General features: G+C 40.6%; 1 protein-coding gene across 2 annotated transcripts in view; it reads right to left on the bottom strand.

The window, feature by feature from the left end:
* LOC124615372 (voltage-dependent calcium channel subunit alpha-2/delta-3-like) overlaps positions 1-15,612 on the bottom strand; it is a 332,033-nt gene that overhangs the window by 192,382 nt on the left and 124,039 nt on the right. For both annotated transcript variants that reach the window (XM_047143196.1, XM_047143197.1), the window contains exon 4: positions 5,827-6,064. In XM_047143196.1, the coding sequence (XP_046999152.1) occupies positions 5,827-6,064 (238 nt within the window). The remainder of the gene's footprint in view (positions 1-5,826; positions 6,065-15,612) is intronic.

Raw genomic sequence — 15,612 nt, 5'->3', positions numbered from 1 at the left:
GCACTTTTGTGGTTCTTCTGTGGGGGATTCTGGGTTTGAGGGGATGAGGAAGTGGCTCTGGTTATTTGCTTCTGTACCAGATCGGGAGGGTAGTTGCGGGATGCGAAAGCTGTTTTCAGGTTGTTGGTGTAATGATTCAGGGATTCCGGACTGGAGCAGATTCGTTTGCCACGAAGACCTAGGCTGTAGGGAAGGGACCGTTTGATGTGGAATGGGTGGCAGCTGTCATAATGGAGGTACTGTTGCTTGTTGGTGGGTTTGATGTGGACGGACGTGTGAAGTTGGCCATTGGACAGGTGGAGGTCAACGTCAAGGAAAGTGGCATGGGATTTGGAGTAGGACCAGGTGAAACTGATGGAACCAAAGGAGTTGAGGTTGGAGAGGAAATTCTGGAGTTCTTCTTCACTGTGAGTCCAGATCATGAAGATGTCATCAATAAATCTGTACCAAACTTTGGGTTGGCAGACTTGGGTAACCAAGAAGGCTTCCTCTAAGCGACCCATGAATAGGTTGGCGTACGAGGGGGCCATCCTGGTGCCCATGGCTGTTCCCTTTAATTGTTGGTATGTCTGGCCCTCAAAAGTGAAGAAGTTGTGGGTCAGGATGAAGCTGGCTAAGGTGATGAGGAAAGAGGTTTTAGGTAGGGTGGCAGGTGATCGGCGTGAAAGGAAATGCTCCATCGCAGCGAGGCCCTGGACGTGCGGAATATTTGTGTATAAAGATGTGGCATCAATGGTTACAAGGATGGTTTCCGGGGGTAACAGATTGGGTAAGGATTCCAGGCGTTCAAGGAAGTGGTTGGTGTCCTTGATGAAGGATGGGAGACTGCATGTAATGGGTTGAAGGTGTTGATCTACGTAGGCAGAGATACGTTCTGTGGGGGCTTGGTAACCAGCTACAATGGGGCGGCCGGGATGATTGGGTTTGTGGATTTTAGGAAGAAGGTAGAAGGTAGGGGTGCGGGGTGTCGGTGGGGTCAGGAGGTTGATGGAGTCAGGTGAAAGGTTTTGCAGGGGGCCTAAGGTTCTGAGGATTCCTTGAAGCTCCGCCTGGACATCGGGAATGGGGTTACCTTGGCAAACTTTGTATGTGGTGTTGTCTGAAACCTGACGCAGTCCCTCAGCCACATACTCCCGACGATCAAGTACCACGGTCGTGGAACCCTTGTCCGCCGGAAGAATGACGATGGATCGGTCAGCCTTCAGATCACGGATAGCCTGGGCTTCAGCAGTGGTGATGTTGGGTGTAGGATTAAGGTTTTTTAAGAAGGATTGAGATGAAAGGCTGGAAGTCAGAAATTCCTGGAAGGTTTGGAGAGGGTGATTTTGAGGAAGAGGAGGTGGGTCCCGCTGTGACGGAGGACGGAACTGTTCCAGGCAGGGTTCAATTTGGATGGTGTCTTGAGGAGTCGGATCATTAGGAGTAGGATTAGGATCATTTTTCTTCGTGGCAAAGTGATACTTCCAGCAGAGAGTACGAGTGTAGGACAGTAAATCTTTCGTCAAAGATTTACTGTCCTACACTCGTACTCTCTGCTGGAAGTATCACTTTGCCACGAAGAAAAATGATCCTAATCCTACTCCTAATGATCCGACTCCTCAAGACACCATCCAAATTGAACCCTGCCTGGAACAGTTCCGTCCTCCGTCACAGCGGGACCCACCTCCTCTTCCTCAAAATCACCCTCTCCAAACCTTCCAGGAATTTCTGACTTCCAGCCTTTCATCTCAATCCTTCTTAAAAAACCTTAATCCTACACCCAACATCACCACTGCTGAAGCCCAGGCTATCCGTGATCTGAAGGCTGACCGATCCATCGTCATTCTTCCGGCGGACAAGGGTTCCACGACCGTGGTACTTGATCGTCGGGAGTATGTGGCTGAGGGACTGCGTCAGGTTTCAGACAACACCACATACAAAGTTTGCCAAGGTAACCCCATTCCCGATGTCCAGGCGGAGCTTCAAGGAATCCTCAGAACCTTAGGCCCCCTGCAAAACCTTTCACCTGACTCCATCAACCTCCTGACCCCACCGACACCCCGCACCCCTACCTTCTACCTTCTTCCTAAAATCCACAAACCCAATCATCCCGGCCGCCCCATTGTAGCTGGTTACCAAGCCCCCACAGAACGTATCTCTGCCTACGTAGATCAACACCTTCAACCCATTACATGCAGTCTCCCATCCTTCATCAAGGACACCAACCACTTCCTTGAACGCCTGGAATCCTTACCCAATCTGTTACCCCCGGAAACCATCCTTGTAACCATTGATGCCACATCTTTATACACAAATATTCCGCACGTCCAGGGCCTCGCTGCGATGGAGCATTTCCTTTCACGCCGATCACCTGCCACCCTACCTAAAACCTCTTTCCTCATCACCTTAGCCAGCTTCATCCTGACCCACAACTTCTTCACTTTTGAGGGCCAGACATACCAACAATTAAAGGGAACAGCCATGGGCACCAGGATGGCCCCCTCGTACGCCAACCTATTCATGGGTCGCTTAGAGGAAGCCTTCTTGGTTACCCAAGTCTGCCAACCCAAAGTTTGGTACAGATTTATTGATGACATCTTCATGATCTGGACTCACAGTGAAGAAGAACTCCAGAATTTCCTCTCCAACCTCAACTCCTTTGGTTCCATCAGTTTCACCTGGTCCTACTCCAAATCCCATGCCACTTTCCTTGACGTTGACCTCCACCTGTCCAATGGCCAACTTCACACGTCCGTCCACATCAAACCCACCAACAAGCAACAGTACCTCCATTATGACAGCTGCCACCCATTCCACATCAAACGGTCCCTTCCCTACAGCCTAGGTCTTCGTGGCAAACGAATCTGCTCCAGTCCGGAATCCCTGAATCATTACACCAACAACCTGAAAACAGCTTTCGCATCCCGCAACTACCCTCCCGATCTGGTACAGAAGCAAATAACCAGAGCCACTTCCTCATCCCCTCAAACCCAGAATCCCCCACAGAAGAACCACAAAAGTGCCCCACTTGTGACAGGATACTTTCCGGGACTGGACCAGACTCTGAATGTGGCTCTCCAGCAGGGATACGATTTCCTCAAATCCTGCCCTGAAATGAGATCCATCCTTCATGAAATCCTCCCCACTCCGCCAAGAGTGTCTTTCCGCCGTCCACCTAACCTTCGTAACCTGTTAGTTCATCCCTATGAAATCCCCAAACCACCTTCCCTACCCTCTGGCTCCTATCCTTGTAACCGCCCCCGATGCAAAACCTGTCCCATGCACCCTCCCACCACCACCTACTCCAGTCCTGTAACCCGGAAGGTGTACACGATCAGAGGCAGAGCCACGTGTGAAAGCACCCACGTGATTTACCAACTGACCTGCCTACACTGTGATGCGTTCTATGTGGGAATGACCAGCAACAAACTGTCCATTCGCATGAATGGACACAGGCAGACAGTGTTTGTTGGTAATGAGGATCACCCTGTGGCTAAACATGCCTTGGTGCACAGCCAGCACATCTTGGCACAGTGTTACACCGTCCGTGTTATCTGGATACTTCCCACCAACACCAACCTATCCGAACTCCGGAGATGGGAACTTGCCCTTCAGTATATCCTCTCTTCTCGTCATCCGCCAGGCCTCAATCTCCGCTAATTTCAAGTTGCCGCCACTCATACCTCACCTGTCTTTCAACAACTTCTTTGCCTCTACACTTCTGCCTCGACTGACATCTCTGCCCAAACTCTTTGTCTCTAAATATGTCTGCTTGTGTCTGCATGTGTGGATGGATATGTGCGTGTGTGCGAGTGTATACCTGTCCTTTTTTCCCCCTAAGGTAAGTCTTTCCGCTCCCGGGATTGGAATGACTCCTTACCCTCTCCCTTAAAACCCACTTCCTTTCGTCTTCCCCTCTCCTTCCCTCTTTCCTGATGAGGCAACAGTTTGTTGCGAAAGCTTGAATTGTGTGTGTATGTTTGTGTGTCTATCGACCGGCCAGCGCTTTTGTTCGGTAAGTCACCTCATCTTTGTTTTTATATATAATTTTTCCCACGTGGAATGTTTCCTTCCATTATATATATATATATATATATATATATATATATATATATATATATATATATATATATATATATTCACACACACACACACACACACATATCCATCCACACATACAGACACAAGCAGCTTGTGTCTGTATGTGTGGATGGATGTGTGTGTGTGTGTGTGTGTGTGTGTGTGTGTGTGTGTGTGTGTGTGTGTGTGTGTGTGTGTGCACGCGCGAGTGTATAGCTGTCCTTTTTTCCCCATAAGGTAAGTCTTTCTGCTCCCGAGATTGGAATGACTCCTTACCCTCTCCCTTAAAACCCACTTCCTTTCGTCTTTCCCTCTCCTTCCCTCTTTCCTGATGAGGCAACAGTTTGTTGCGAAAGCTTGAATTTTGTGTGTATGTTGGTGTTTGTTTGTCTGTCTATCGACCTGCCAGGGAAAAATCATATATAAAAACAAAGATGAGGTGACTTACCGAACGAAAGCGCTGGCAGGTCGATAGACACACAAACAAACACCAACATACACACAAAATTCAAGCTTTCGCAACAAACTGTTGCCTCATCAGGAAAGAGGGAAGGAGAGGGAAAGAGAGGGAAAGACGAAAGGAAGTGGGTTTTAAGGGAGAGGGTAAGGAGTCATTCCAATCCCGGGAGCGGAAAGACTTACCTTATGGGGAAAAAAGGACAGGTATACACTCGCACACACACACACACATATCCATCCACACATACAGACACAAGCTGCTTGTGTCTGTATGTGTGGATGGATATGTGTGTGTGTGCACGACTTACCTTAGGGGGGAAAAAAGGACGGGTATACACTCGCACACACACACACACACACACACACACACACACACACACACATATCCATCCACACATATACAGACACAAGCAGACGTATTTAAACTCTTTGTCTTTAAACAAAACCAGAACACAGGCCTTCCATAGCGATAACCCAATAAACGCAAAAACACTGAGCAAGTCTCAGTGTTTACATATTTGCACTTCCACATGACATGAGAAATCAAAGGAATACTACGTTAAAGTTAAGAGTTTTAGTGCAATGTACACTGAACTACAAAGTAAAGAAATAAACTCTGCTTCAGTTATGTAGTTTAATTATGCTATCAATACTGTCTATTGTTGTCAAAGATGGACTCCAGCTTCTACTCAATCGTAACAAATTGATGAAACTGAACCAAAGTTTTACGATACATAACAGGTTCTTTCTGCTTGACCAAAAAAGCAATGAAGGCATATGAAAAAAGCAGGTAGTTATTGACATAACAGTACCGTGATAAGAATGAAACACCGGAACAACTGCTAACAGCACTTGTATCACACGCCAGAATCTAGGATAACCACAACAGCTTGGCAATGCAAATGAGTAGGTCAGCAATGACAGACACATTCCTGGAGAAGATTGTAGGACTAATGCTAATGGCCTAACACTTAGCACTGCTGCTGATAAGGACTTTTCCTAACATGCCCCATCTCTTCTTCTCTCAACAATACAACAACTAAGAAAAACTTTTTGAAACACTCATTATCTGCAAATAAATTATCTATGGTCTTATTCAAGTACCTTTTGGCTGCACTTTAGAAATGGAAAAAGAAAAAGGTAGGTTATCACTTAAAAATATATACTTTAAGCAGAGCCTTACCCTTTCACTAGAACAGCACTTGTTAATCAGTATGGGAGTACTTATATAATAGATAAACTTGATTTTATATTGGGCTACTGAAATCCAAAATAATGCACAAATTTAAAATAATTCAGATTATTTACCTAAATCAAAAACGTTGGTGGGCACGTGGACTGAACTGTGACTCCTGTTTACAGGAATGCTACTAAACTGTCGATCAGGTTCCAGATACATTGGAGCATACGGGTATTCATCATCACACGATTCTGAGTCTGATGGCTCCTCATTGACAGGAGAACATTTTGCACTGTGATATGTGAAGTTCACATACTCAAGAGGGTCAAAGCTTTCAGCCAGCTGCTCTGCTTTCTGCATTATACACTGCAAAAAATTTGAAAAATCTACATAAGAATACAAAAACACATATTATTTGCTATACTGTATACATGAACAGACACTAAACAGAAGAAAGGAGTTATCCACATGTTACACAAATGTGACTAAGCTCCGAGCATATAGGAGAAACCCGCCTCCATAGCCAAGGTCACTAACACGTGCCTGTGTGGTGGCACTCAATGTGGAGGTAAGCTGGTTCAAATCCTGGGTGTGGATGAAATTTTGCACTGCCAGTATTTGCCTGTCAAAGGGAGGAGAGGTGGTTGTGTTAAGTTTCGAATCACCTAACTTTGCTTCCACACCCTGGATTAAACTCCAAACTTCTCTGCAGCATCTCATGAAGTGAGGACATACAACACTGCTGACAGTGATCCGTACATCTTACAGAGACATTAAGCTCATTGGTCCCTTGGTGCTTTTGGAGAGGAGTAGGCAGTGTGCTTGCACCAGGTTTCACCTTCTCCCTTCCCTTCATCCATTTCAACACAAACCCAACACTACACTGTATAAGCACTCATCACAGTGATCCACATGACATGGATACACATTTGATACTTCATAGTGGGTCGGAGGAAGACAACAGTGAATCGCCTCCACTACAACCTCGCCATGAATGGAGGTGCAGGATTCCTGCATCTGCTCGCCCTACACTCTTTCCCTGAGTATGGGACAATACATTATTATATACCAGAAATTAACCCTTTATAAACCTAGAAAATACATAAAATAATATATGAATTACAATTTAGTGCAGTATTAAAAAGTCAGTGGTGATAAAAGATTATCAAGAAATACAAGGCATGCTTGTGTGAGGTTACGCTTACTAAAACACTGTAAATTGTGTAAAAAAGAGGAGTATTTGCATTCACCAGAAGGGGGTAACATCTACATATACAATTTTATATGTGCAGTAAGTATACGATTTCTCACAGAGAAAATATTATTTCCAAAATGTGTGTCCATAATTTTATCCTAAATTGTATCTTTCCTGCATTTTAAATACAGTAAAGAAGAACAAGAGTATTAGTGATATTGTGAAAGAAAATGGAAGAGAATCTGTGGCTGATTTCATAGACAGATTCATTATGAGAGTCTGGGCTAGTATTATATTTGTAAGGGAAGCCTCTTCAGCTAAAAAGATATGTAATATATCAACTACCATATTTGGGGACCAGCCACCGCAGTAGAACTCTCCAGTTAAGAACAAATCAATGGGCATGTTCTTGTGAAGTCACCACACCAAACAGTCTCATCATGTAAATCTCAGCATCTGCAGAATTCCTCCACAACCTGGCAATATAAGAGTAGATAGATGCAACTGGAACACAGGTAAACTGCCATACAGGTGACATGCATTGTCTTTAGACCATTGTATTTATTCGACACCACATCCTAGGTGTATGTCCGTCCAAGACAAAGTACTCACGATTACATTCCAGGGAATCAGATAAAATAATGTTCCAATTATTATCCAATAACATTTGCAACACGCCAAGCCCTAAAATTAACTCTGGTTAAATTACAGCCTTGACCATTTCACGTTGCTCATTCTATTACAACTGACCAACACAGAAATGTGAATGAGACAGTTCTGAGCAATTACTACTCATTTGTCTCCATACCAGTATAGTGCTTACAACTTCAAACTGATGTTCATACATTATTGTAAATGCATGTGAGTCATGAGTGAACAGTGGGATCCTAGCTTGCTTCTATTAGCGCAGATAGTTTGATATTACTAAGTCACAGAACATTTTTATTGAATAAGGAGTCCTCCCCAGATACATCATTAATACCTGTAAACTACTTCAATTATGGCATAAAATATGTAACATTGCCTACTGCAACTGCATCACCATGCCTCGCTAGTGTCGGCTGCAGCATTTGTTGTCAAGGTGAACAATCCACCTTTAGCTGCAGCACATTAACTGTGCCTTGTCTGCTTTGTGATTAACAAGACATAGCTACCTACAGCAGTCACTGTACATGTCTTTAAATGAAACTTTCCTGAATTGCTTAAGATGACTTATTCCAATGTAAAATAAATTAAGTGGCAGGGCAAAAAAGTGTGGATTCTAAAGGTAAAGTTACAGATTGATTAGCAACAGGAACTGAAGGTAAAGCTGTGAGAAAAAGTAGAAACTGTGGAACTCTATGATGTGACATATACGCTATATTTAGTAGAATGTCCACAGAATGTGAAGGATTATACTTTTACAATAGCCTATGCTATATAAGAGGTCTAGCTAGGGATTAAGAGTTTAATGTTCTTTTAACAGTAACATCAACATCATTAGAGACTGATCACAGACTTCATTGAACATGGTTGTAGAAAGAAATTTGTCATTGACTTTCAGGAGAAAATATCCAAGCACTCATTATGGAGATCACAGAAAATCTGAATTAGGATGAACAAACATTTTTAACCAATGCCTCATAAATGCTAGTGAAGTCGGCAGGTCCATGCTGAAATTATATTAAAAATTTTCTATGTATGAGAGCCCTGTAGAAAGATGGTGTTGGGAACATAGGCATAATTTTATCAGCCATAAAATTTAGATTTCACTGCTTCCAATTGACGACTGTAACAGACAAGCATCAGTCAGTCTTTAAAGCACAGATTCATAACAGTACAGAATCATACTACATAGTTTATTCTACAAACATAGTCTACAAGCCACTGCTAAATAGCTGTTGCAGTGCGCATCACACCATTATTTGTTCCTCAACCTCTTGTTCGTATGGTTCTCCCAATAGATATACAAAAGATAGAGTAAAATTGTTTCACCGTCTGCCTAGTGGAAACAGAAAACATGGCTCTTTAGTCTGTGACTGTTCTGTCAAGTCTCCGACCACCAAAGCTTCATAACTGAGTTCAAAATATGCTATTAATATTTCTGACATTTGAAGTCTTTTAAAAATGGACAAAGACAGTTACTAATACCCAGGAATTACATGGTATGTATGTGACCTTGAAAGACAACAGAATTTAAAATAATCTCATAATTTAATTTAGTTTCTTTAGGAAATTTACTCAAAATTTCATGGCATATTACTCCACAAGTTTTCCAAATCTCTTATTCGTGTTGTCTTCTGTAAGGACACATCTCTATTGTCACAACTGATTTACAACAGATTTTAACTTTTCATAAATTATCACAGGCTTGTGTTTCCAACACAATGTAGGGAGTGTTGATGGCTGTGACAACAATCCCCCCCCACAATTGTTGTGTGTTTCCTTTGTAAACAGAGTTTGTGCAATACTTAGGTGAAAACTACAGGCCATCTGGAAATGATGCGCCAAACAGGCCTTGTTATTCCTTAAGTTAAAATAAGTGCTTATGTTGATTCCTAGTGTTGAGTGATGCCAACACTACGTGAAAGAATGTTTCCCTTCCGAAAATTCTCATCTAATATCTGTATTTTCCCATTTAGAAATATGGAGGACCTGGGTTCAATTCCTGGGGTTTTTCCTTTGCAAGAAGACTAGTACAGCTTTCACTCAGCCTTGTAATGCCATTTGAGGAGCTCCTTTACCAAGTAGTAGTGGCTCAATGTCTAGAAAATCTGCAAACAGGCCGGGAGAGCAGTGTGCTGACCACGTGCCCCTCCATACTGCATCTGCATGATGCTGCAATGTAGAGGATTACACAGCAGCCAAAAACACATCCTCCATTGGGCCTTCATGGTCTGGACAAGGAGCTCATTTTATCATGTATTTCACTTACTTGCAGAGGGTCTTTAAAGCTGAAACTAACATAAAGGTTGGCTTGAACTATCACTGCTGTGTTGTCTGAAACATGATCCCAATGGAGTTGGCATGCCATTCTGAGAACCAGACTCCCCCTTCTGCTGTAAAGAGACCCAAAGTACTGTTAATTGCCAGCCAAATACCTAGGACTAGGGGAAACTGCAAACATGGCTCTTTAGTCTGTGACTGTTCTGTCAAGTCTCAGGCCACCAAAGCTTCATAACCGAGCTCAAAATATGCTATTAATATTTCTGTCATTTGATGTATTTTAAAAATGGACAAAGACAGTTACTAATACCCAGGAATTACTGTTCAGTAATTCAATGAGAGATTTCTTGTGAAAATGCAACATAATTTATAAGCTTAGTTCAATGATGGTGTGAGGGTATATCAATGAACCACAATACTTCGAAATGTATTTATTTATTTATTTGCAAATTATTAACTATTTCTCTGTCAGCAGACTGTCACTGAACTTATATAAAATACTATATAAGCAAAATCTATATTTTGCAAGGCCTGTTCCACAATGTTGGAAAAAATGCATGCAGGGAAAGTCAATAAATGAAACATAATACTTAAAACGCTTGGATGTTCTTAGCGATAAGGAACTGAACTGAAAGTCAAACATTATAAATGTTTTTAAACATCTAAGCTCTGCTTCTTTTGCACTGTGGCTAAAAAATAGCAGGCTTTGGAGATAAAAATGTTGAAATGATGACATGCATTTCCACTTTTCATTCACTAATGTCTCACTGCATCTTATCCTGTCATAACTCTCCAGTGAGAAACGAAGTGTTTGTTACAAAGAAGTGTGTATTGAAGACAATATTTGGTGCCCACCCTAGAACCTCTTCTAGATGTTCTTGAAACAGATTGGCAAATGGACAACAATATCACAGTACAGTCAGTCTCTTATAAAGTTTGTTGTCAACAATAAATCAAAGTTTAAAAGCAACAGAAACATTCATAAATATAATACATGGTTATTCTAAATGATGGACCCATTTTCAAAACTTCATATTTAATCAAGTAAAAATCCAAAATCAACAAGCTTTATACCAATTAAAAGAGGAAGTTCCAATTTTTTCATTATGTTTGATATCAATTTAATAAATTAAATGATTTTTAATTAATTAGTTTTAATAATTATTTAATAATTATAAATGTGATAAATGTTATAAATGTTCAATGTGGTCACTGTTGGCTGCACAGCAAATGTCGACAACGAAGCCAAACTCGTCCCACACATGCAAAAGCATATCTGCTGTTACTGAGGGCACAGCAGCAGTGATCTGGTTCTGCAAATCAGTCACAGTGATTGGCAGAGGCGGGAAGTAGACAGTTTCCTTCACATAACCACATAAGAAATAGTCACAGAGTGTGAGATCAGATCTCAGTGGCCAGAAGTGCAGAACCAGATCCTCAAGTCCCCTGCGACTGATCCAGTGCCGAGGAAGGGAATCATTCAAAAAGTCTCTTACATCATGGTGCCAATGGGGCAGAGCTCCATCCTGTTGGAAAATGAAGTCCTGGGAATGTTCCTTAACTTGAGGGAATGGTCACTGTTCCAACATGTCCAGCTATATGAGTCCCGTTACAGTTCTTTCTGCAAAGAGAAATGGTCCATAAATCTTTGTAAGGGATACGGCACAGAACACGTTGATCTTTGGTGAGTCTCTTTCATGATGCAATGGTGGATGTGGATTTTCAAAACCCCATATGGAGGTATTATGTCTGTTAACTTGTCCACTAAGGTGGAACGTCCCTTCATCACTAAAAATTACACGCTGTAGAAATGCGTCATCCTCCATCTTTGCTAGCACAATCACAAAACGCGGGATGCTTCTCTTTGTCTTTGGGGTTGAGAGTCTGCACAAATTGTAATCGGTATGGCTTGTACAGCAAATGCCATCTCAGAACTTTCCATATAGTTGGTTGGGGTATTCCAAGTTCTGACTGGCTCTATTGATAGACTTGCTAGGACTGCACACAAATCTTTCTTGAATCCACCAGACATCATCCTCACACACATGCTTAGCCTGTGCTTTTTCCTTTGCACACACTCCAAGTCTGTTTAAATTGATTAAACCGATAGGGAAAGCTTTTGCGAGTTGGTGGTTGAATACCGAACTTGGTACAAAATGCCTGCTCCACTGCAATCTGTGACTCACTTAACACGAACTCAGGAACACAGAAAACCTTGTGCTCCACAGTCACCATCTCACTCACAACTGACAGTGAACTGGAATTATGGTCCTATTGCCATGTGAACTCTACTGGCTGCTTCTGAAACCATCACCTCCCACCTGCCGCTGCCTGCCACAAACTTTGAAACTTCCTCTTTCCATTGGTATAAAGCTTGTTCATTTTGGTTTTATAATTGAATACATATGAATTTTTGAAATTGGGTCCATCATTTGGATACAGGCATGAGTTAGTAATTTCTAGCCACCAGCTTTCACACAGTACAGTAACTGAAATTATTCTACAGAGTAGAAGACGTTGTCATAGTTAAACTTCAGTTCATTTTCATTTTTTACTTTGCTGTAAGTTAGTCATTCTATATAACTGGGCAAGTGATCAAATTTTTTGGCTGGAGCATTGTGGATACTTTTTTGTGATAAAGACAACCTTAATGTGGAGTAATGAATGTAATTTTTTCTTCTTATATTGTAATTATGTACAGCAGCATTCCCTTTGAACTACAGTGGATTATTTACAACAAACTTCACGAGGAAATAAATATACTGTGAAGCAGTAGTCAAAATGCCCAACTCCTCAAACAGATTTCTACAAGGTAATCATGGATGAGTGTCACATATTATTCTTACAGCATATTTGTGCCCAATGAAAACAATTAGCCCACATGACATTACTGAATGAAAATATGCAAAATCTATCTGCTTACTGGCTTCTCGCTCCCAAGACCTGCAGTGATTACAAGTGCAAATTTGGATAAACTAAGTTGTTTTAGGAGATCCAAAATGTGTTTTTCTAGTTTAAATTCACATCAATATGGACACCTAAAAATTTTGAAGTTTCCACCCTATTTGTTATTCCCTTATAATGTGATACACCTATCACTGATGTAGTACCCATAGATGTGCAGATTTGAATATGTTGTGTCTTTTTAAAATTGAGAATATGAGACCATTTGCAGAAAATCAGTCAACAATAATTTTAAGAACAATGTTTTCCATTTCTTACTTAATGTATAAGTCAATTATTCAAATGGTCAGAAAGTTCTTATTTCATTTACTGAAAAAATTATTATTGTTCTACACTGGATGGCTTGTATCACACCATAGAGAGAGATTGCAATTATGACCCACTGGACAGGCACATAACTAAGCTAAACTGGAGTACCATGATGTTAAAAACAAAAACACAGTTTGGACAGTTTATCAACAACTGAACTGCATGCAAAGTTGGTGAAGGTTAATAAGCAGTTTACTCATTCATTCTCAACATTTAAGAAATGGGAAACTGAAATGAAAAGTGTTCATTCTTCTACAGAAAAAAAATCCATATAGAGAACTTTCTAAAAACGCAACCTCAGATGAAGACACTGAATCAGAATAAGTTACAGTTGAGACAGTGTAAAAAGATCTGTTACAGCTGGCAGCACTGACAGCTTTCAACTGCAAAGTGTTAATGGCTGCAAGCAAAAACAGTAGTTATATCCAGAGCTGTGACAACAATGAGGCATTGCCATAGAACCTTTACAAAATGGTGTCACATTACTGGTTGAGGTAGACAGACGGAGCTGCTGTGCCGAGCCCACTGTAACTGTCAGGGATCCACTTACACTGACTCAACTTTAGTAGACAATTGGTGATTAAAAGTAAAAAGCAAACAAAATAGTAATAACATTATACAAGAGGAATAAACTATAAGAAATGTTTGTATAATATGGGTGCTGCATTTGTTGTATACTCACCAAAAGCAAAATAAATAAATTTTTGAACCATTTTAAAAATAATCTAACATATTCTATGCTTCAATTTGTTATTGTGAATGAGATGAGTCCACCACTGCCTGTCAAAAATGAAACAGGAATCATAATAGTTGGTGGAAGATAGGGGCTGAATCAAAATCCACCAACCCAATTTCATATGTCTGGAACACTATGTCCAATTTCTTGTGCATGATGTTAAAGGTATTCTTCTTATTGATTATCCAGTAAAAGTAAAACAAAAACTATACTACACAAGTCATTTGGACCATCTAGACAGAAGAACACATGAGGAGATGTCTGGATTGCAAGCAGAAAAATTTTCTATCATCAGGACATTGCTAAGTTCAAGATATTGCTCGTCAAATGTAAAACAGATATCTGAAGCACAAACTGTCAAAACACTGCTGATTTTCACTATTTCCCATGCACAAAAAAGTGTGAAATGTTTTTGTTTCTTGTGAAAATGCTATCACACTGGCATTTTTTAGACCTTCCATAATTTGTCTACAGAGTTTTGGTCTAAGTTTAACACCATTATAAGTTATTTATGACACTATTCACTTACTGCTAGTGCAATTTCTGGTGTTTTTCAATACACTGAGGTGGATAGTCTCTACAAATAAAGGAGATGAAGAAATAACAAACAACTTCCATCAAATATTAATCTTTCACACATTCTCAAAATATAAGTGGCTTCTCTCAGTTTGGCCACATATAATATATTGACCAAGTCACAGTTCATACTTCTAAAGACTCCCAATGCTGGAAACAGAACTTACACATACATTGAGAATGTATTCAATTAATTTGACAACACACTACAGGTCACTAGTATATTCTGTGAATCTTCAAAGGCATTTAATTGGGTAGATCATGACATCCCTTTAAGTAAATTAGAATATCATGGTATTTATGCAACGTAATGTCTGAACCATGCTAGGAAATTCTGGACACGATTAAGCTGTGCGTCTCTAACAGAAAACTAAGGCTGTCGATAGTAAACATTCCTATATTAAGGCATCAGTCTTCACCAACTGAGAACTAATTAATTGTAGTGTCCCACCGAGTTCCACTTTGTCTACAGGACATTCTAACTTTACCAGATGTCAAATTTGTTTTGGTTGCAGATGACAGCAACATTGTGAGAAATGAAAAATTAAATATATTTTTGAAAATGGCTGTTAATGTAAATTTTTAAGCATTAATTAATGGTTTCTAGTATATTCTTTTCTGTTAAACTCAAACTCACAACATGCAAATCATATTCTGCAAGACGTTTACACCCAGAATACATACAAAACATGAGCACATGCAAAGAGAGTAGGTTGATGGTGTTAAACCTTTTAGATTATAACATGATGATAAGTGTAATTGGAATGAGCATGACACACAACTGCTGAAATGTTTAAACAAACTGTTGGTTAGGTGGTTTGATTGGAGATTAAAGGGACTAAACTACAAGGTTATCAGTCCCTCTTTCCTTAGTCACACAGGTCTTGGATGAAAACCATACTCCAAAAGAACCCTATAACCCAAAATCTGGGGAAGGAACTAAACCCAGAAAACTATCTGTGTAACAACACTGAAGTAGAAGTATCAAGCCAAATTTGAAAATATTAACTAAAAGGAAAATAGCTGTAGAAAGTGTTAAAACAATATAGCAGATGGCCTTGGATGGCTGCTCACAAGAATAAAAATGGATGATAGTGAAAAGTCGAACAAACAGCAGCAGAAAGAGAGAGAGAGAGAGAGAGAGAGAGAGAGAGAGAGAGAGAGTAAAAAATGCAGGTCAGGTGAAGTCCTGAGAGATAAGGCCAGGCA

Source organism: Schistocerca americana, chromosome 5, assembly GCF_021461395.2.
Source record: "Schistocerca americana isolate TAMUIC-IGC-003095 chromosome 5, iqSchAmer2.1, whole genome shotgun sequence".
NCBI classification, from domain to species: domain Eukaryota; kingdom Metazoa; phylum Arthropoda; class Insecta; order Orthoptera; family Acrididae; genus Schistocerca; species Schistocerca americana.
Note: the sequence above shows the minus strand (reverse complement) of the source record. Positions and strands in the feature narration are given on the sequence as shown.